The following is a 22,891-nucleotide window of genomic DNA, read 5'->3' on the forward strand; positions in this document are numbered from 1 at the left end:
ACCCTCCTGCAAAAAAGCAGGGTTGAGGTAGGGGAAGAAGGATGTGTAGATTTCTATTTTTCCATCTAAAAGGGTTTCTCCAGATCATGTGGGCCTTGTATGCAACAAAGGCACAGGATGAGAGGATGCAATGTTATAGAATCATAGAATAGTTTGTGTTGGAAGGGACCTTTAAAGGTAATCTAGTCCAACCCCTTGCAATGAGCAGAGCCATCTTCAACTAGATCAGGTTGCTCAGAGCCCCGTCCAACCTGACCTTGAATATTTCCAGGGATGGGGCATCTGCCACCTCTCTGGGCAACCTCTTCCAGTGCCTCACCACCCTCAAAGTGAATTTTTTTTTTTTTTTATATCTATTCTAAATCTACCCTCTTCCAGTTTGAAGCCATTAGCCTTCGTCCTATCACTACATGCTCTTATTCCCTTTCCTGCTTCCTTGTAGGAGCCCTTCAAATATTGGAAGGCTGCTATAAGGTCTCCCCAGAGCCTTCTTTTCTCCAGGCTGAACAATCCTGACTCTCTCAGCCTGTCTTCACAGGAGAGGTGCTCCAGCCCTCTCATCATCTTTCTGGCCCTCCTCTGGACCTGGTCCAACAGGTCCATGTCTTTCCTATGTTGGGGGCTCCAGAGCTGGACACAGTACTCCAGGTGGGGTCTCACCAGAGCAGAGTAGAGGGGCAGAATGACCGCCCTTGACCTGCTGGCCACACTCCTTTTGATGCAGCCCAGGATGTGGTTGGTTTTCTAGGCTGCGAGTGCACATTGCCAGGATACGTCCAGTTTTTGATCCACCAGTAGCCCCAAAGTCCTTCTCAGCAGGACTGCTCTCAATCCCTTCATCCCCCAGCCTGTAGTGATACCGGGGGTTGACCTGACCCACGTGCAGGACCCTGCACTTAGCCTTGTTGAACATCATGAGGTTCACATAGGCCCAACGTGCACTTTTAGACAAGAACACACCTGGATACATATCAACCGCCTCCAGGAACTACCTCTGTAAATTTGTATGCTGGTAGATATGGGACATGAAAACAAACAAAAAAAAAAACTGTACAAGGGTTTTCACAGAAATGAACAAGGTGTGCAATAGCGCATGTCTTGGCAACAGACGTGACCTTGCAGTGCAGACACCCATCAGCACTTTGCCCTAGCAGAAAGCTCCTTAACATAAGAAGTTTTATTGTAAGGAATTTCTTTTTTCTATTTTGTTTCAGTAGCACAGGAAGGATGCAGGTTTTAAATGAACAGAAATCTTTTAAAATAATTAAAAAAAAACCTTTTATTAATAAATTTAAGATTTTTTCCATTTATTTAAACTTGTAGAATAATACATGATACATTCCAAATATGCAGCCAAGGAAAACACTGAAAAACAATATTAGAAATAAATAACACGAGTCTGTAATAGCCAAGTATTTTATCAGAAATTCTGTAAACAGATTGTGATCGAGACCTCTCAGGAAGCAGTGTCTTAAAATGTAAGATTTCAAGAAATAAAATCCTAGAAAAACTGAAGTCTGGTTCTCAGAAAAACACCTCTTTTAAATATCCACATTCTATACTTTGTATAAGGCTACATTAATACACTGAACAAAAAAGCCTTAAAATTAAGTGAACACAGAAATGGAAATGCTAACAATAAGTGCCTCCCTGTGGCTTGCACCCATTTTATTGCACCCTTGCTGTGCAACATCACGCAAGGTTCCTCAAGGCAAGAGATCTTTCAAATAATACAATGTCCTTAACTCTCATGGAAAGCAAAATAAAGGAGAGACTATCTGACATATCCTTTCGGAGAACACCATGACTGCAAACAGGTGAGTAACATGGAAAAAGGGATGAAGCCCTTCCCCATGTTGAATTGTTCCCAGGAGCAAACAAGAACTCCCTTGAAACACACATTTGGGGCAGAATGTGAGCTTTAGTCATTACATATTATAGTACAGCCTCTGAAGAGGTAACTATTTTACTTGACTTCGTTTTCTCTGTTGCAGAAAACAGCAGAAGCATGTTTCCAGATATCTAATGCACAGAAAGGTGAATTTGACAAAGAATAGCTGAAATGCTCATGTATACTGAACCTTCCCATAATAGACCTGAGCTGACAAAAGCATGTTGCCCATGAAACCTTCACTCCCTCCACATTCCACAAACATCATGTGTTCTTAATTCTGTGTTCCCAATGATTAAATGTCAGGTTACTAAGTAATATCTGTATAAATCTCAAAGCACTTACTTTATGCTGCAAAGTAATCCACTACATAAAATCTTTGCTAAAAGACCTCTCCCTGAATTCTACCATATTGTTTGACATTAGTGTCCAACAATGAAAACTGAGATGCAAAACAGTCATGAAACAGTAATACATTCACTGAGCCTTTTTAAAAAGCATTTCCAAAACAGTTTTAAAAAAATAGAATAAGAAGGGAAGGTTTGCAAATCAAGTCTGTTTTAACTTACCCAGGTACAAGGAAAAACTTTTCAATATTGGATATACAATATAATATTGCTGTAAGGACAAAGAAAATCAGGTTCCTTGAAAAGCTACTGAATTTGAAGGGTTTTTTGCAAGCCACAACTGCTTGTTTCCCTCTTAAATTCTCACTATATTATTTAATCATTTCACCAATACAAGCCTGGAGAATTTACAGGAGAGTCAAAACAATCACAACTAAGAAACTGTCAGTCTATAAGAAAGGAACATTTATTTTCCTCTCAATAGATTCTTACAGAGGTCTGAAATAATATTAGAAGAGATGCAAACTATTAGGCCACTTGTGGTATTTGTGTCTGTCTCAGTACTTTGGTACCACAGATCATGGCAGCTTTCCTGCCAGTATACAATATATTCAATATATTGATTAGGCATTCTTTGCTTTGGAGTTGTAAGCATACTATGAAAAAACCAAGGCAGGGTGGAGCTGTCACAACTGACCCTTTTTTGGTTTAACTGTATTAACAATGTCAATTTAAAACAAGAAACACAAATCTTCAGATACAACTTTTCAACAAAAGTAACCAATTTTTAAACTGAAGCCTCCTCGTGGCCTGTGTACTCTTATATTGCATACATCACGTTTGGACTTGCGCATGACAGACAGAATGGTTAACTAATAACACAGTATCTATAGCGGTATCTGAGGCAGAAGCAGCACTTCTGAGCCTCCCATCTCCAGTTATAATACAGGTGCTTTCTTGTTAGCCATTTTCTAATTGTAATTTAGTCACTTGAGATGAAGTACAATGTCAAGTGAAAATGACACAACTGAGAGTATAACTAGACTTTGACAAATACCATTCAGTACGTAATCACCAGCTATACATTCGCCCTTACTTTGCTTCAAGAAAAAGCTACTAAAAGCTATTCTAGTATCTCTTAACATGTGAACAGATTTCACTGCAGGCATGAGTAAGTCCCAAACCAATACTCTAAAATCTGCATATACAATTAAATTGTTCCACTGGAATTAATTACCTGTATAAGGAACATTCCACTCTATTCATTCCATTCACATTTCAATCAAACTACTGGATATTGAAATATTAAATAATTTTTTTGGTTAACAGTATTTGAATTTGGGATTATTTTTTCCTTTATGATACACACTACTTTGCACATCATATGCTTGTAACTCTAGGCTTTATTTATCGGACTACTACTTTCATAGGTAAAGTGGCATTTAAAAACAGAAGGGAATTCTCAAAACTCAAAAGTATGAGAAACACAGTCATTTGGAAAAAACAATGCATATATCTATTCACCTATGCAATACCAGCCTCTGACAATTGCTTTGAAAAAGCTGTTAGCGTAAAGACATTTTCCCATAGCTCTGAAAAAGCTCACTTCAGTGACAGCAAAGTTGAAAAAACTTTCTCACTATCTTACAAATTCTAATGAAAAATGTTGACTCCCCTGTAAAATATCTCCCTTTTAAAGTTCAGCAAAATGTACTGAACTTCTCAGATCATTTACCTAGCCAGTTCTTTAACAAACTGTTAACACAAACTATGGCAGAACATACTGAATAATTAATTTCCAGAGCTCACCTTTATTAAAAACAAGGTTTTTGTTGTGAGAACAAATAATCTCTCACTTGTAGCTTGAAAGCCTAAGATAGGATCATTGGCTTCCAGGGTTGCTACTAGCTGCTTAGCAACCTGTCCTACTTGTCTTCCTTCCTTCCTGTTGTAGAGAACTGTGGACAAAGGAGTCGGCTGGCGATAGATGAAAACTCGTCGCAAGCACTCACAAAGAGCAGCGTAGGAGTAATCTGGAGCACAAGCCATGAATTTCTTGTCTTGCTTTGATGCTTGGACATAACCTGCATAGCCCAAAAAGATGTAGAAGGCAGAAGTAATACATTGGTTTCAACAGCACTTCAACTGGCTAAGAGAAAATCAAGCTTAGCTTAAAAAATAATATGCAATTAGTGACAAAAAAGAACTAAGGAGACATATGTTGTTATTAAATAAGCCAATAGTTTTTGGAGGTATGCATTAACCAATTTAATAGCAATATGCAATTCTTCTGTACATCTTCCTAACCGGTGTTTTTGATGCACATGTATGTATAGCTCACTATCATAGGGTAGAGGTTGAAGTACTTGTACTAGGTCTGGCTGGGATGGAGTTAATTTTCTTCACAGCAGACCATAAGGTGCTATGTTATGAATTTGTGACTGAAACAGTGTTGATACCACATGTTGCTGAGCAGTGCTTGTGCATTATCATGGTGTTCTCTTTTTCCAACTTCCCCCCCCTGCCCTGGCAGTAGATTGGGGCAAAAGTGCCCAAAAAGCTGGGAGGGGACACAACTGGGACACCTGACTCAAACTGACCAAAGAGGTGTACCATGCCATATAACGCCATGCTGAGAAATAAAAACAGTGGTGGTGGTGGGGGTGTTGGGGAATGTAGCCATTGCTCTGAGACCAGCTGGTCTACTTGCGGGAGGTGGTGACTGAGTGCCTTTGCATCACTTGTTTGTTTGGGTTTTTTTTTTGCGTTTTTTCCTTCCTTTCTTCTTCCTCTTTACTCCTTTTATTAAATTATCTTTATCTCAACCCATGAGCTTTCTTGCTTTTGCTCTCTCTATTGTCTCCCTTGTCCCACTGGCAGAATAGGAATAGGAAGAGCAAGCAGCTGTGTGGTGCTTAGGTGCCCACCAGGGCTAGCCCAAAACAGTGCCAACAGACTTTAACAGTGCATTTTCATGCCTTGAGGGTGTTTTGGTTGGTTGGTTCTTTCCTAGTAAGAAAATGATAGGATTTTTTTTTTTTTTTAAATAAAAATAAAATGTCACTGTCCTTTATCTTTCTGGCTTATAGGTACAACCCTGTTAGGAGCAGGGGATTTATATAGCAAAACATACCCAGACTAATGAGTAGACAGTGAAAGATAGAGGTTTCTTCAGTAAACTGTAGCAAGAATGGGCAAGATCATGCAATGCTTCTTCAAACAGCAGCAAATCATTAGAAGTTAGCAGCTAAAGGTCTATTCAAGACCAATTGCTTTTTTTTCAACAGAAGGTTCTTAGGACAGATATATGCAACAAAAAAATTGGTCCACTCAGTTTCCCTTTTGTTCCTTCCTTAGTTTCAGTTCAAGACCTGAACTAAAAAAAAATTAATTTTTCAATCATAATCATTGTATAGCTTGTTAAAAACTAATTCCAAAAGTTCAAGCAGAAGAAGAAGATGGAAATAGGGCTACTACCATTGCTTTGGTCAATATAATGAATACTGTAGGCCTTTTAATCTAGAAAATACTGATTTTCACTACTAGCTCTTGCGAAGTACTTCTAAATTTGGTTGTAGATAAACAAGAAAATGACTTATATCATCTCTGGCACAGAAAAGGTAAACTAGACTAGTACAGAAGTGTAAACTTCAATATAATACTGTAAAATGACAGTACAACAGAGAGAAAGAAATAGAGTTGCAATGTTGTTTTTTATCACCATAGGTACAAAAAGCTCAGATATCATAATTTCCTTCCTGTTATTTTCAAAACAATAGAAACGCATTCTTGAAACAGCACTACAAAGTCAGCACAGAAACTTGAAACTAATAGTAATTTGAAAAAACATCTTAATCCTTGTCATCTGCTTTTTCCCCCAGCATAATAACATTTGAAATGACTAAACAAAGAACAAATTGTGAAATTAATATCTTTTGTTAGAGGACTTTGTTAAGATGCTTACAGCTTAATTTGATCTTAAGTTAAAATAACAGGCCATTAAAAAATCATTTATATTAAAAAACTAAATAAATTGCAAAAACTCAGAACAAAACCAATTATGTGTTATGGTAACCTATGTAAGCTCTCCTCTAAAACAGCTAATATCTTCCCTTTCATTTTTGAGCCAGAGTGGGGTGTTCAAACAACTGTATTTGGGGGGGCGGGGGGGGAGGGATAAATTGTCACACTCCTAGCATTATTGAAGGAGTGGGTCTATAGAACATCTAGAGGACATGAAGACTATAGTTGTCACAGAAGAAGTAAATTCTGGACCAGATAAATCTATTTTCATTAAAATTAATCTGTTTCTTACTTGATAGGTACAATAGTGGGCTACATGGACTATCCCATTTGATCTGATATGGCAATTCTTACCCTTGCATCCATATTTTTCAACATACTTTCTGCTTCTGAGATTTAGGATTCTGTTTCCAACAGTGACTAAAAACAAATTCTTAGTCCTGAGTACAAGAATACAGAGATAACTAATGATTCTTCACAATCACATTTTTTACTTTTCCGGCAGTCTGTAATTTCACAACAGTCAGGGGCTTCTTGAGCCACATTTGGCGCAGCTATGCTCTCAATTGATTTTTCCTGCCACAATGATTTTTTTATTTAATTTTCTTTTCAAATTCATGAAAAATTCCTATGTCGAAAAAGTTTTGCAGCAGAGTTCCATAGCTTAAATGCACATATGTGAAGTATTTCTTTTAGCTTGTTTTGAGCCTACTACGTACCAGCATCATTTGATGCTCCGAGCTCTTACATACAGCCACTCCTAGCTCTTATAACAGAAGAAACAGAACAACCATTTCCAATTCTTCAGGCTTGTCACGTGGGACAATGAGATAAGAAAATTCTAAAGGTCACTTATTTAAAATATCTTACCGTAAGCATATATACATCTAGATGCTTCATTAATTAACTGCAGCTGTTTCTCTGATGATTTCTGTGTGAGTGGTAAGGTGTTGCTTGTGCTTTTAAGTCTTTAATTCTTGTTCACTTATCCAAGGCACTCTCCTTTTTACTGTGCAGTACTGTGCTTGCATCCTGTATGTGCTCTGAAAAGGCTTATTTTCTGCAAGCCATAAACATTTTATTTCTTGTGTTCCAATATTTCTAAAATTAAACTAGTATGCTGCTATCGACAGAATTATAGTACCTTTCAATTCAAATTTAATTAAGTGAAATATCAACAGAAGCCATACGAAAAGTATTCGGGTAGAAAAGTCTCAGATAGAGGAGTGTGACACACAAGTTAATTTCCTACCTAAAGCATTAAAAGTTGCAATGTGTTCCCACATGTTCTCTGGTTGGTCAGAGTGGGGCTGCCAGAGAAGAGCATCGACATCATGCCTCAAGCAAAAACACGGCATTTCTCTGGGATCCACAACAACTGAGAAAAGATACTGGTTGCTTCCAAGATTAATCTGAAAACAAAACAAATACAAAATACTGATTTAAAACACAAATAGCAGATTCTGTCCTGCGTACTGCCAAACTTAGATGATCAACAGCTTAATGTTTGTTAGTTGACAAAATGTTTGAATACATCATACTGCATCCCACTGATCAACAGCTCAATACACTACAGGTAGCTAACACATTTCAAGCAGATGCAATTAAGTTTCTTAGGATAATATTTAGGGAACCATTATTTCCAGTACACAAGCAAATGGGAATACATGTTTTGTGTAAAAATCATTTTCTAGGATAGAGGATCCTAACCTACAACTTCTCATGTTAGGTAAAGTTCTCTCTAAGTAAACACATCTGGTCTTCTGCAGTGCCAACAGGGAAGGAAATACTGTCCCTCTGCAGTAAAGGTTGGTAAGCACTGGAACAAGGATTAGTTAGAATACTGAAATTATGGTATGTCAACAATTTTTCATTTACTCACTATAAATAATTACTGAATTTCAGATAAGCAGACTTTTCATCAAATGTCTAGATCACCAAAAACATTCAATAACCATTCCTCCTCACAAGGAATGATCAATTACATAAGACAAGAGGGCCATATCCTGCTACCTGAATAGACAATAGTAAGAAAACAGTAAAACAACAGATCTTTTGAGTTTGCTATGTGAAGCCTTCTAAAAGAAGTTAATAGCAATGCTTTTAATGTAGCACTATGACTCGCAAATGCTCAAAGAGGACAGAACAATCTGTTCCCTTAAGGTCTATCAAGAAAGAACACTCCAGAATTCCTGTTTGTACTCTGAGTTTATCTACATTGTTCACACTACATGAACAAATGCATTTGATGAACAAATACATTAGAACTATTTTTTATATCCAGAAGCTATGTCTGAGATGGCAACGTGCAGGATTACACCCTAATACATGGTATGATATAGGGGAATCTGTGCTCTGGCACCTGGAGCACCTCCTCCTTCTTCTCTGACCTTGGGGTTTGCAGGGCTGTTTCTCTCACATTTTTCTCACTCCTCTGACTGCTGCTGCAGAGCATTTTTTTACCCCTTCTTAAATATGTTTTCCCTGAAGGGACTTCAGCACTCCTGATGGGCTCAGCTGTGTCCTATGGTGGGTCCACTTGGAGCTGTTTGGAACCAGCAGAGTCTGGCACGGGGCAGCCCCAGCCTCTTCTTGCAGAGGCCACCCCTGCAGCCCATCCCGCTGCCAAAACCTGGACATGGACACCCAACACAGCTCTACAAGCTGTGGCACTATGTATAAGTGTCTCATCTTTCTTATTATTATATCTCAAACAACTGACAGAAATTAAGCATCTTTCAGATGGACAACAGACAGAGCACTCTTCCCATCTATAGCTCATTTCATTATGTATCAGTCCCTTAGCTAAGGGAGAGAGTCAGACTCTGAGTAATCAACTTTTATGAAACTTCTTTGAACTGAGGAAGTAGTTTCACAGAGAATCAAAAAACTGCACAAGCGTTTACAACACCACAGCAAAATCCCAACATTAGGACAAAAGTAGCTTTGAAGTCACCAGCAATCACCTTTTTCAGCCAAAGGTACAACAGTGTATAAATTAAATTATTTACATAGGACAAGAAGTAAGCCTTACAGCACACGGCACTGAGTAATTTGTAGATGACTTTCAACAGTACCATGTCAGGAATGTGATAGCTTTACAAACACCAAGATTTTGGTTTTAATAAAAATAAGCATCTGTAGTTAAGTAAAACAAACCCCAAAACACCCAACATGCATTTTGATTCTACATGTGTCTTAATGATAACATTACATATATGATAAATACAAGTGTCATGTTACTTAGCTATTGTTAAGTTTCACATCATAAACGACATTGAACAGACTAAAGGAATTAAGGTTTCTTCCCACGTTTCAGTAAGTTTGGGGAATACGTAGAGAAATATTTTAAATGTACAGCACCTCAGTAAAGTAATTCTGAACTTTGATTACTTTTTTACCCCAGAAGTAATTGACAGCATTTTGAAAAACCCAGTAAATTTTATTTAAGCTGGGTTAGTTGCCTATTTTACATGAAACAGAGATACAGATCACTTGGACAGACAAATGCAAAAAAATAAAAGTTTTGTGAGTGTTGCCAGAACATGAAAAACTTAACTGCAATAAAGAACCATTCAAACCTGAAGCATTTATTCAGGCAAAGTACCCAGAACCAGAAAAGCTCTTGAGGAAGACCTTTCCTTTTCTCTTGTCTATCACCACTAGAGCATCTCCACTCTAATGGGCATGCACAAATACATGACATGCCTCCCACACTCCTGTAGCGCAGATGTAAGCATGATGTATTTCACAGAATGACATGCAGTTTTAGTTAACAGATGCCACTGTGGCACCTATTGAGAAGGCAGACTCATGCTTCTACATAGGCATATGAGCAAGGAAAGAGTGACCTTATACGTCAGCTAGTAGAAAATGAACAGAAGTTCTTCTGTTGTCTTTCTACAATCCACCTATCAACCAGAAAAGTCTCTCTGAAATTACCTACTGCATTTAGCTATTCAAAGACCTATGTTTACATAGTCCATTTCCTATTTTCTCCTGGATACACACTCGGAATACTCTCTTCTTTTGTATCTAAAAATAAGGAGTGTCTTGCCTTAAACAAGCAGCATCTCTTCCCTTAAGCCATCCCAATTTTGCTAAGTATTGGGATGCCTGGCTTTCCCCACTGCAAGCACACAGCACCACTTTGTACTTCAGGCACCTTCCAGCATTTTTTCAACTACTAATTTTTGTGCGTTTTATCATACATGCCTGCAACTGATTTTAACAGGATGCATAATACAAAACTCAAGCATATGGTGGTATATCTATTAATCTACATAAATACAGAAGGCAAACTTTATGTTGTAAGTGCTACAGCAAGCAGATCCAAAAACAAGACAGTGTTTTTAGGTAGACCTTGTCCATTATGTATTTCTGGTTTCTGATGGCTTGGAAACACAACACACTGGAGTTTGGGCCGCCGTTAACCTAACTTAAAGAACTTATGTTAATAAAGCAAATGTTTCTCTACAGGAGAAACTGAGTAAGTGCATTTGAGCTAGAGGAGACAAACTTCATTTTGCCACGCAAGAACAGGCCAGTACAGTGATATATTTGACAAATATGTCAAACCTGTTTACCTCAGTTGGATCACTGCCATTGAAATGCACTAGAAAATGTCAAGAAAAATAGAATCAAGTCTCTTTACAGAACAGACATTATTACATCACCAATGTTTTATATCCTTAAATTATAATTCAAGGTGGAAAATGTTCCTATACAGATATTTCATGCTCTTAAATTCTCTAAGATTCTGGACACTCATTTCACGAAGTTCTCTCCAACTTAAGAGCACAAAGACATATACAACAGTATAGTACTGAGGATGATCTACTACAAAGGTGAAAAGCTGTATCAGCCACAATTCTGAAGGAATAGGCCCCTGAATTGCTAAAAAAACTGCCCCCCTCCCCCCCAATTTGAAAGAAGAACTAAATCAAAGTGAAAATATATTCCTGTACAGTGAAAAATCTACTTCAATACTCATGTCCCTGTGTCCTCCAACAAGGAGGAAAAACACAAGATCACATAATTGAGGTTGGAAGGGACTTCTGGAGATATTCTAGTCCAATCCTCCCTACTCAAAGCAGGATCTGCTACTGCATGAAAATTTCCTACCTACAGTAACTGTCCTTGCTTTAAAGGACAATAATGCTTTAAATACATTAGCCTTTGGATTACTTTTATGCCACCTATTTTTAAGAGCTCTTTACAAACACCCTGAAGTTTAAACTTGCTCCACGATGTCTTGCTGCCTGCTAGAAAGCTGTATACATCAGACCTGCCTTTCTTGATCCCATAATATCATATTCCTCCCAGTCTGTGCAAAGTCTCTGGGGCACAAACGACTTATCCTTCAGGGCAAGAAGCAGTAGTTTAGGCTAAGTTTAGAACTTTATCCAGTCTGGTCTCAAAACCTCAAGAACAGAGGCTGCACCATCTTACTAGGCAACCCGATTCATGCTACAATCATGGTGTAAAAATTTTTCCTTCCCTCCAGTTTGAACCTCTTGTTTCTGCTTATGCCCGCTGTCTCGTTCTCTTATCACGCATCACTGAACAGCTAAAATCCATTTGAACTGAGCTACCCATTACAGACTTAATATCTTTTGACAAATGTTACCCATCACACTGCATCCACAAAACAGATGACTTTCTTGGTGGAGCATGCTAGCCTTTAAAGTTAATCTTTTTTTTTTCTTTGGCAGCACAGATGCATGTATATATGTACAGGCGTATATATACACACACACAGAGACATACACATATGTATCTGTACTGCCAAAGGAAAAAAGATATAGATAATTTTTTTTTTTTTTTCAAAAAGACCCCAACAGACCAAGATCTGTAACATAAAGACTTAAGACTTCTTCTAGAGCTTTTCTGAGGAAATGGGAAATTACGAACTGATTCAAAATCTCATAGAATAACTATGACATTTTCTGTACGAAACAGGTTATCCTCTATGTACTTTGTGTAACATGGGGTAGCAATGAGGTGCAACACCAATGTTTATTACAAGCTTTGTAGAGACATCTTGAAAAAACCCAACCTTCCAAAAATCCTAAAACAACAACTTAATCTGTGATGTTACCACATATGGTTATTTTGTTTCCTGTTTTAGCTAATGGACCAGATCAAGTCCTAACTTGCTGTTAGTCAAGGTTGCTTACAACCCAGATCAAGCCTCCTATTGAAGCATTTTGCTTACAACCTGTTATTTCCAGTGTGATTGGCAAACAAGCATCATCAAGTGACCTATGCTCCAGCTCCTCAGTAAAAAAGGTCAACTTTCTACCAGGCTATCTGAAAAGCTACCGAGAAAAAAGCAAGCTAAGGAATATAGAAGAATTTTATGCCACTAAAAAGACCCCTTTCTTATCATTATTCTGACATAAATTTGCTTTTTCAAATGGCTCAGTTGTGAAAGTATATGTATATATTTTAAATTAGAATAAAAGGAGCCTTGTTTTTACATTAAAATGACATTGAAGAACACATATTGGTTGATAATTTCTGTTGCTACTGTGATTTTACATTATGGAAGAAATCTATCTGTCCAAGAGTTTGCACAGATTTTTGTTCTGATAATAGAATTCAACTTGCACATCATAAAAAATATGTTTAAAAATATTTCTGAAATAATTTGCAGCACTTACTATATGAGTGACTTTCAAGGTATCACCATCAAATCTGCACAAGCTTGCACTGTCTTCAAGAAAAGCATCACATTCTTCTAACTCTTGTGCATTACAAGGTGGGTTTTCCTTTTCGGGGTTTGGATTCTGAAATAAAAAGACAATGAACTACACTGAAAATCCAAGCTACTGAATATGCATATATAGAAATCCCATTTCATAACAAAAAAGTTCAACAGAAGAGGAAGAATCATTTGCATATTCTTACATACTTAAAGATCAAGATATTATGTACTTACCCAAACTGAATAGAATCATTTCTGTTGTGGAGGATAATATTAGTGATAAGTACAACAAAATCCTTTTTAGTTTAAGGAAAGGTACATAACCCACTAAAACATGAACAATAAATTCCCTTCTGTAAGTAGCAAAAGTATACCTCCCTGAAAACCTATGCAGGTTTAGTAAATCTACATCAATGTAAGATTCTTTCAGATTGCCATTGGAAACACTGTTAAAAAATTGCATTAATTCATTTTGTAAGTAGGTCTAAATACATGCCTCCTTTTAGCTTTGGTAATAATTATTTAAATTTAGTAATGTTGTTATGCATATTTTTCAATACATTCAAAACAAGAAAAAAAAACATGTATTTTTTGACATCTCACAAGTCAAAGAAAGGAAAAAACCCATCACTTTCACTAGTAATTTGAGAGCAAGATATAATACTACCGCATACAGAAACAGCCTACTTCTGCTAATGACATCTTCCTTGGATAATTTTCAACAAAAGCAAGCTACGTTACCCTTGTGATATATTTAAAGAATTAATTCATCATAACAGAAAGGGACCTTTGTTAAACAGAAGGCAAAAATATGTACCTCCTCATTAAGTATGAATTAATGTTGCTTCCTGCACAAAAAAAGACACCAGCTTGACAACTAATATTATCTGAAAGTTGAGGCCAAACACAATGTGTAAGGAAAGATTAGACAGGGCACTAAGACAATTCATCTGACAGGGAGGAGCTCTCGAGCTCCTGCATGCATTTCTTCATTTCAGCTGATTATTAAGAACTTTCATTTTGGTTCAGTCCACAAAGTGAAGGAGATCAGCACAATTTTTTTAAGTGATAAGAAAGAAATGTGCTTAAATGACAGAAACCAGGAAAATTAAGTGTCATACACTGCAGGGTAATGCACAAGACCTAAAACAGAGTATCTGTCTCTTTAGAGGCTAGACTTTTGAGTTAACCTCTACTCTATTAAGCATTCTTGATGGCCTCTACTTTTTCATCAAGTGGCTTCTAGAAAAACCTTCCAGGTAAAAATCATTATCATAAGCAATTGAGATGATCAAAAAGAATCCATGCCTTTATTATACATATATAGCTAAAGTTGCAGTATAACAAAATACTTAACATTTATTTAAATGAACAGTTACCTAGAGAAAGATTTTTTTTTTTTAACATGATCATTATCGCACCTAAGCTGAAAAGTTGTGGCAAAAAAGAAAAAAAAAAAACCCACATCATTTTAAGCTTAGTATGAGTTACAAAAGAAAATAAATTTGAAGTTCCCTATAAAACTACGGTCAAAAGATGTACTACAATATCTTGCCTACAAATGGGGGGGATCAGAGGGAAATCAATTTAAGCACTAAACAGAATTTATTTTAATAACACTTTACAGCCTTATTAAAAAAATGTAATAATCCAAAACTAATATATCAAGACACATAGGGAGTCACACTTCACAAGTTTTAGATGAGATGTCACATTCTAATTAAAGCAAAAGGGTAAATATCAAGCAAACAACAGTTAAAAATTACATTTTATTTTAAATAGACTCCCTGTATAACAATAATGCCAGAAAATTCATGAGTCATGCTTATCCCTGCATAAACATTCCTTTTAAAAATGCCATGTACAGTCACAGTCAATGTAAGTACAGTATCCCTATGAATACAGCATAAAAGTGTAGCTAACCTATTGATAGAAACAGACATCTTTCAAAATTACTTAAATCAACTGCTTTAAAACAAACTGCCTTATGGTAAGTGGTGGGAACAAAATTTATTTTCAATGTTAAATCAGACTTCTGTTTCAGTGCACAGACGCTACCATGTAAGCTAAATTCAGTCCCCCATGAAGATGATACTACTGTTCAGAGTATATTCACAACTCTAGTGCCATTCATTTGTTAACAGTTTCAGCTGAAAATGAATGTAGAGTTAGGATTCAGAATAGTAAATGAACTGATGGGCTATGTCAATGAAGTGTGAATTAGATATCAAGAAAAGACAACATGCAAATGTACAAGAATTTTAAACGTTTTATTTTCAACTCCTTACCATTACTTCAGAGGTAAGATGCATCAGGCTTTCAGTTATTTCAGAGCATTGCGAAGAGTCCATAATGAATTCCCCTCTTGTGTCCCCAATTATTAGCTCTGGCCACCGGGGTCCCTCATTTTTCTTAATTAGAGAAATTTCCAAGCTAAAATGCAAATAGAAGACAAACAGTAGTACTGCATCCATTTCTCAGATTAGTCAAAAAGCTCTAAATGTAGATTTGAGCACTTCTCCTCTCCAAACTGAATTAATAATGAAAATCACATAAAAGAAACCATTACCATTCAATTTATAAAATAAACTATTCTAACGGAAAGTATTCTAAAGGAAAACAGACTAAGGACATGTGATTTCTAAAAGCCTAAGAATAAAGAGAAGGTATCCGTGCAAGTGTCCTCAGAGTATTCAACGTAAATGCAGCTTCCCCTGAAGCAGTCTTATTAAAATATTTAAATACCGTAGGAGATCACCTGTAAAGAAAACTATTCAAAGAGTGACAGAATTTTACTACAGATATTTATTTGAAACTTAACAAGTACTTAACAGGGCTACTTAACCATGCACTACTTTTATATGACATCTAGGACAAAAATGTTTGCATTGCAGACCTCAGAAATACTAGAACAGTTCATTATCTACATTGTATATCAAAAATCGTATCTCAGAAGAGATACGATTTCTGTAACCTTTGGAAAAAAAAACCCAAACTTAAGAGAATCTGGTATAACCATTAGGAATAACAAACTAAATAAATAGAAAACAAGGGGCAGCCCAATGTACCAACACAACAATTCCATTTAATTACTGCGTTAGACCAGCACATGGATATAATGATAAAATAAGAGTTAGTTTTACTATATTCACTTTTTAGATATAATGTCTACAATGACAGTGTTTCAACTGACTGAACAGGAAAACCTTCTAAGTTACTAACTACTACATCATAAAAATAACTATGCAGTGAACTCTGAATCAGTTTCTGAAGCAATTACATTAATATTAGAAATAGCATATTTTTACAGAAGATCTTTAGAGCAAGTTTCAAACTTTTAATCAATAGGTTTATAGGGGTACTGAGGGGTACTGTGGTACCAGCATTAAGAACTGACTGCAACTTATTATACTGAAATGTATAATTAATATTTCCCATTAAAATAGAAGCCTAAGATTCATGCAATATTGCTCACCTGATCATTAAAAAAATTGAGTTACTCAACAGAGTTATTTTACGCTATGATTTCTAATAATCAGGAACTGAAAAGTCACATTTTAGTATATAGTATTAGTATAATCTATATACAAATATTAGCCCCTTTATTTAATTATTTTGGAGAATAACTATCTTTTACAGCTAACCTTTTGGGATAAAGCCAAGATTTTTGATAAGGAAAACCAAAGGAAAATCATAGAATCACAGAATATCTCAAGTTGGAAGGGATCCATAAGGATTATCAAGTCCAACTCCCTGCTTCTTGCAGGACTATCATATCTCGCAGGACTAAACCATATGACTATCAAAAGAAATTGACAAAAAATTTTAACTGGGAATGTCTTGCAGAAAATGTAATGCTAGTTTTTGTATTATAACAAATCTCACAGTGTATACATACCTATGTACTACACATAGAAGTTCAAACAATGCATTAATGAAAAATACTGACATCGAGCTTGCCCAAGCACCCAGAGGTATTACCTCTACCATCTTTTTTCATTGTGTATTTTAAACTAGTATAACGGCAAGAATAATTATTGTCATATGTATTACATAGAAAGCAATATGCAAAACTATCATAAGATGTCTAACGCTCTGCTCCCCAGTTTCACACTTGGGGAATGGTAATGAAGACGTATGTATTTAAAAGTTACAATCTGAAACTGTAGTAACTCTTTGTTTCCTTTCTTCTATTTGAAACTCAGATTTCATGGTGTCAGAAAGGTATAGCTAATATAAAGTCTATTTTTCATGGAATCTCCTCAAAAGCCCTCCTTAGATGGCCATATTTTCCATAACGTTACGGTTGGGAACATTACTCTGCTGAGGCACATAGAAAACAAGGAGGTGACTGGTGACAGCCAGCATGGCTTCACCAAGGGCAAGTCATGCCTGACAAATTTGGTGGCCTTCTATGATGGGGTTACAGCAGCAATGAATAAGAGAAGACCAACTTATGTCACCTACTTTGACTTCTGCAAAGTGTTTGACACTGTCCCACACGATATCCTGGTCTCTAAATTGAAGAGACATGGATTCGACAAATGGACCACTCGGCGGACAAAGAACTGGCTGGATGGTTGCACCCAAAGAGTTGCAGTCAACAGCTCTATGTCCAAGTGGACAGCAGTGACAAGTGGTGTTCCTCAGGGGTCGGTACTGGGACCTGTACTGTTCAACATCTTTGTTGGCAACATGGACAGTGGGGTCGAGTGCACCCTCAGCAAGTTTGCCAATGACACCAAGCTACTTGGCGAGGTAGACACGCTGGAGGGGAGGGATGCCATCCAGAGGGACCTGGACAGGCTGCAGAGGTGGGCCCAAGCCAACCTCATGAAGTTCTACAAGACCCAGTGCAAGGTCCTATATCTGGGTCAGGGCAATCCCAAGCACAAATACAGGCTCGGCGGGGAATGGCTGAAGAGCAGCCCTGAGGAGAAGGACCTGGGGGTGCTGACTAACAAGAAGCCCAACATGAGCCAGCAATGGGCAACTGCAGCCCAGAAGGCCAACCGTCTCCTGGGCTGCATCAGAAGTGTGGCCAGCAGGTCAAAAGAGGTGATTCTGCCCCTCTACTCCACTCTCGTCAGACCCCACCTGGAGTACTGCATCCAGCTCTGGAGTCCTCAACAGAAGAACGACATGGACCCGCTGGAGCGTGTCCAGAGGAGAGCCACGAGGATGATCCAAGGGCTGGAGCACCTCTCCCATGAGGAGAGGCTGAAAGAGTTGGGGCTGTTCAGCCTGGAGAAGAGAAGGCTCCGGGGAGACCTTATAGACGCCTTCCAGTACCTAAAGGGGGCCTACAGGAAAGATGGGGAAGGACTTTTTACTACGGCATGTAGTGATAGGTCGAGGGGGAATGGCTTTAAACTGGAAGATTTACATTAAACAGGTTCAGATTGAACATTAGGAAGAAGTTTTTCACTTTGAGGGTAGTAAGGCACTGGAACAGGTTGCCCAGAGAAGTTGTTGAGGTGCCATCCCCAGAGGTGTTCAAGGCCAGGCTGGATGGGGCCTTTGGCAACATGGTCTAGTGGGAGGTGTCCCTGCCCATGGCAGAGGGCTTGGAACTCAATGATCTTCAAGGTCCTTTCCAACCTAAACCATTCTATAATTCTATGATTGAAATAAACCTGTATTCTCACGCTTACTGGATGCTGGGTCAGGTTTATAGGATTAAAATTTGTGCATCTCAAAACCTCTCAGAGAAAACTAAATTAGAAACACTACAGGAGAAAATCTGCAGGAAACTCTGTGAACCAAAAATGTCTAATGGAGACCCAAGGCAGGTCTGAACTACACAAAAAGTTACAGTTTGGGTTGTTGTTTTTTTTTTTTTTTTTTTTTTCCATAGCAGTAAACTTCATATATGCAGAAATAACTTCTTGAAATGGAAATCTTAGACAGAAAACTGAAGTGCATGTACTCTCTTGAATTCTTTTCAGCAGAGGAAGTAGATTCTTGTAAGGAGGGATGCAGGGTGCAGCATTAAATAAGTCCACTCTTAGAGGGGTCAGAAGTCAGAGATACATCAGTATACACATTGAAATCAATTCCTATAAATGGGAAAACTAAAAACCATATACAACACCTTTTGTTTTCTCTAATTATCCATGTGCAGCTTTCATGGTCCACAGATGAATAGAGTTTTCCTTCCATCAAAGGAGGCTGGTCTTTCAGTGTAACACACATGTTATCAGGGGAAAAATGCACTTTTATGTCATCCTTAGTGATGTCTTGAGGAATGTGAACTGTTATTGTCACATCATCTTCAGTCTGCTGCCAGTAATAGAGAGGGTCTACAATTGGAAACATAAAGAAAAATAAAAACTAGATTACAAATGCTGTCCTTGATTCCATAGCATGTAACGCTGCAATATGGAATAGAAGTTTGTGGAAGAGTGGAAATTAACTTTTACTGTGAACAATTTACATAAAATATATTCTCATTATAAAGAGGAGAAACATGTTTTTAGCAATCAAGTTCATTTGTGTCCCTCATCTGGAAAGCAATTTATATTCATGTTTATACTCAAATATGCTGATAATTATACAATGGGCATTAACCATCATTCCAAGATTATCGTAGCATGACAAAATTGATAACCAAAATAATAACTTAAATGCACTGAAACATTAATGATTAATAATTTGGTTGAAGAGACATCAGGTGCAGTGGTACTGACAAGATACTGCATGCTCAGAAGCATATGTCATTCAGAGATGTGAACATTTTCTTCTTACCTATTTTGCCAGAAGCTACGCTGACTATTCAACAGAGGTAATTTTAGAAGACCAAGCAGTCTTCATCTGCCTCAGTTGATAGAGATGAAATAAAACTGCCTGCCCAGAGGTAACGCTTGACTTTTGCTTCTGGGTCTAGAATCTGCCTGATGTCTATCTTGATTATTAAACTGCTACAAGAAGTGGCCTTTTAAAAGAAAAGTTTATAAGAAAAGAAGGCTATGACAGCATGACTGACTAGTGCAAAGTTGGTCACAGAACACACAAATACAGATTCATTCATTTTCTAAAGAGCAATCTTGCATATGTTACCTTCCTATTTGAGGAAAAGTAAAGTATCGATTGATGCTTTGGAAGCTCTCAAGTTGTCACAACACAATACAGGATTTAATTGATCTAAGCTTCTTGTCAGCAACTGTGACTGCGGAAGGACTCTTGCACTGTTGCCTGTTTGCAATGGATTAGTCACAGCTGCTACAAATATACTTCCCAGAAACTATTAATATATGAGATATGACAGCCTTCAAAATTCTACACTTTGACACAGATTGTATCTAATATTAAAAGTCTTAATTTATAAGAAAACTGAATAAGTTTCCCTCTACCCCATCCTCAAGACAGCCTTCTCATAAGTTGTCAAAAATGTGCAGAGGAGACTATGAAAGAGCAAATTAAAACCAAAAATACTGATGTGCAACATAACCGCCTTAATATTTCTTTATCTGTTGTTGTAAACTGCTATAAAAATAGAGTACTATTACTGGCACATTTTGTTTCATCATCTGGTATCTATTATGCCTGCAATTTTATATAACCATGCAACTAAATTACACCCTATATCAGGTTTAGCAAAAGACAAATTCTGTGTTAAAGAGGTATTAGACTTCCCTTTAAACTAGGAGTTCAGTTTTCAGTACTTTCTCTACCATTAGATTTTTATGCCATAAGAAGTTTTCTAAAGGTATTCCCACAAACAGTACATTACAGGTTTCTGGGCTTTGGCAACATCTTATGTGCACATACATGCATGAAATGAGCTATGCTAAGAGCCATACAGTGCTCTTTACTGTGTTTCTTTAATCACACCTAGCACGCAACTCAAGAAGCTCTTAAAATTCTTAGGACATTGAACTAGCTAATTCAGATGATAACTGCATAGACATCGCATTATGGTGCCCAGAGCACTGAAGAACACCTTTGCCTCAAGATTTATATGTACAGACTATTCTTAACACAATTACATGTACAATGTCACAGTTATCACAGTGTGTAACATTAATACGTTCCAGAAAATTGATCTTTTTGTATTGTTTCCCAAACAGATTTTTGGGCCATTGATAAAGATTGTGCTAGTATTGGACAGTTAGGATTGGTTCCTTAATCAATGCCTCATATTCAGAAACAAAAATCAAATCTGAAATAATACAATATAACTACATAAACATATATTACAGCACTTAGTGATATTTAAGATAAAACAACTTTATTAATAGGTTTTTACATAATTTTGTTTTGATCAAGTATGGATGCCTTTTGTTGAAGTTTATTATTTTTTCTGAACTGCTTTTCCAACAGAGAAAAGATAATCTTTTACAGCATTCTCATTCTTTAAAAAGTTTTGTTCGGTTTCTTTTTTTAATTTAGAAAGGCAGGACTAAATTGTGTATCAGAGAGCTTTCTGATGAACAACTATTTGGAGGAGTCAATGGGTGCCACACTGCCCTTTCCGGTCTAGGAAGATTGGCTGCTTAATTCAAGCACTTCAGACAGATTCCTAAATTTAGGTGTTACCTCAGTAATCTAACTGCTGGCAAATACTCAGTATAGTTCTGTTTGTAAAATATCATTTTCTTACAAGAACAAAATTCTTTAAGCGTTTCCTACCCATAAAAGCTTCTCATATAGATGTATGCACAGTATAACTTCCCAGAGTGGGAAAAAAAAAAAAAAGCGCCAATCTCTCCTTAAAAAAAAAAATAATCTGGAAGATAGGTATTAAGACGAACATTTATTGCTAGAGTTTCCAAACAGACACCAAAGTGACAAGCTATTTTCTAAGACAAGAGAGCAGCCTATCATAATCTGCCAGATAAGTCTTACCTTTCTTTTCATTTGTCGCTTCTGCATCGTTATTTTCTTCTAATTTGTTGTCTTCATCTTGCATAAATTTGAACGGTTTGTAGGAAACAATCATTAGACCATCACCATTCGGCTCTATTGCTGCATAATGGGGAACTGATTTTCCTTCTAAAACTCTCCTTTTAAAGATTTCATATCTATGATCACCTATAAAATTAAAAAAAAAAACCCAACAACTTAGCAGTAGTATTTTTCTAAAGACAAATTATTATACGAGAATCTCATTATACTTAAAAATACTAAGCAATCCTACCAGTTAAATCACAGTACTGTAGTTTAAAAAGAAATTTCTCTTGTTTTCCAATGAGTTTGTTAAATACGTAGACCCTAAAATTAAACTAACATTGCCCTTTCTTCGTATGTCTTTGTTGATCACAGCTAGCCCAGCAATTCACAAAACCCCTCACAACCTCTCTACAAAGAAGTTGTCCAAATACTTTTTGAGCTGCTGTAGAAACTTGAGAAGCAATGAAATAGCTAGTGGTAACACTTTATTCATAATGGAAAATGCCCACCTTCCTCAACTTGTGTAAAACACTGCCCTTTAAAAGGGCTGTCCCAGATGTTTGCTACCGGCATCAAGGACTATGCCATTCCCTACTGTCCTCCCAAACACACGAGTACTGATGACTCAAAACACCAGTAAGGTGACACGTTCTAGCACAATGTTTGTTCTTTTTCCATTAGAATCTTACTGCCCACAGAGTCCTCGGTAATTTATCAACTTCTGAATAATAACACATTGTACAAATGGAATTTCAGCCAAAAAATTAACAACTCGATAAAATTTTCACAGGTGATAAAATTATCCCCAAGAATTGTTTAGGTTTTCGCATTTATGCATCATCTCTTCATTAAAAGAAATCACTGTACTTGTAACTACAACTGAATTTGAAAGAATCTGGGAACTCATTAGCAGAATACATTAGACAAGACATGATTCTGATGGTAAAAATCATCTATGCTACTCTAGTACTCCAAAACGTGTTCCTGTTTGACCTCAATGTTAAGTTTAGAGAAACACTGAAGTCGTAG

General features: G+C 36.9%; 1 protein-coding gene across 1 annotated transcript in view; it reads right to left on the minus strand.

The window, feature by feature from the left end:
• Nucleotides 1-4,029: 4,029 nt before the first annotated feature.
• NUDCD1 (NudC domain containing 1) overlaps nucleotides 4,030-22,891 on the minus strand; it is a gene marked incomplete at both ends in the record, with an annotated part of 48,823 nt that continues 29,961 nt past the window's right edge. Inside the window, 6 exons of the mRNA XM_082498884.1 lie at nucleotides 4,030-4,322; nucleotides 7,514-7,673; nucleotides 12,927-13,052; nucleotides 15,259-15,403; nucleotides 19,065-19,272; nucleotides 21,818-22,003. Coding sequence (XP_082355010.1) covers nucleotides 4,030-4,322; nucleotides 7,514-7,673; nucleotides 12,927-13,052; nucleotides 15,259-15,403; nucleotides 19,065-19,272; nucleotides 21,818-22,003 — 1,118 coding nt within the window. The remainder of the gene's footprint in view (nucleotides 4,323-7,513; nucleotides 7,674-12,926; nucleotides 13,053-15,258; nucleotides 15,404-19,064; nucleotides 19,273-21,817; nucleotides 22,004-22,891) is intronic.

The sequence above is a fragment of the Vanellus vanellus genome (genome assembly GCF_965231255.1).
Source record: "Vanellus vanellus genome assembly, chromosome: 2".
Taxonomy (NCBI): domain Eukaryota; kingdom Metazoa; phylum Chordata; class Aves; order Charadriiformes; family Charadriidae; genus Vanellus; species Vanellus vanellus.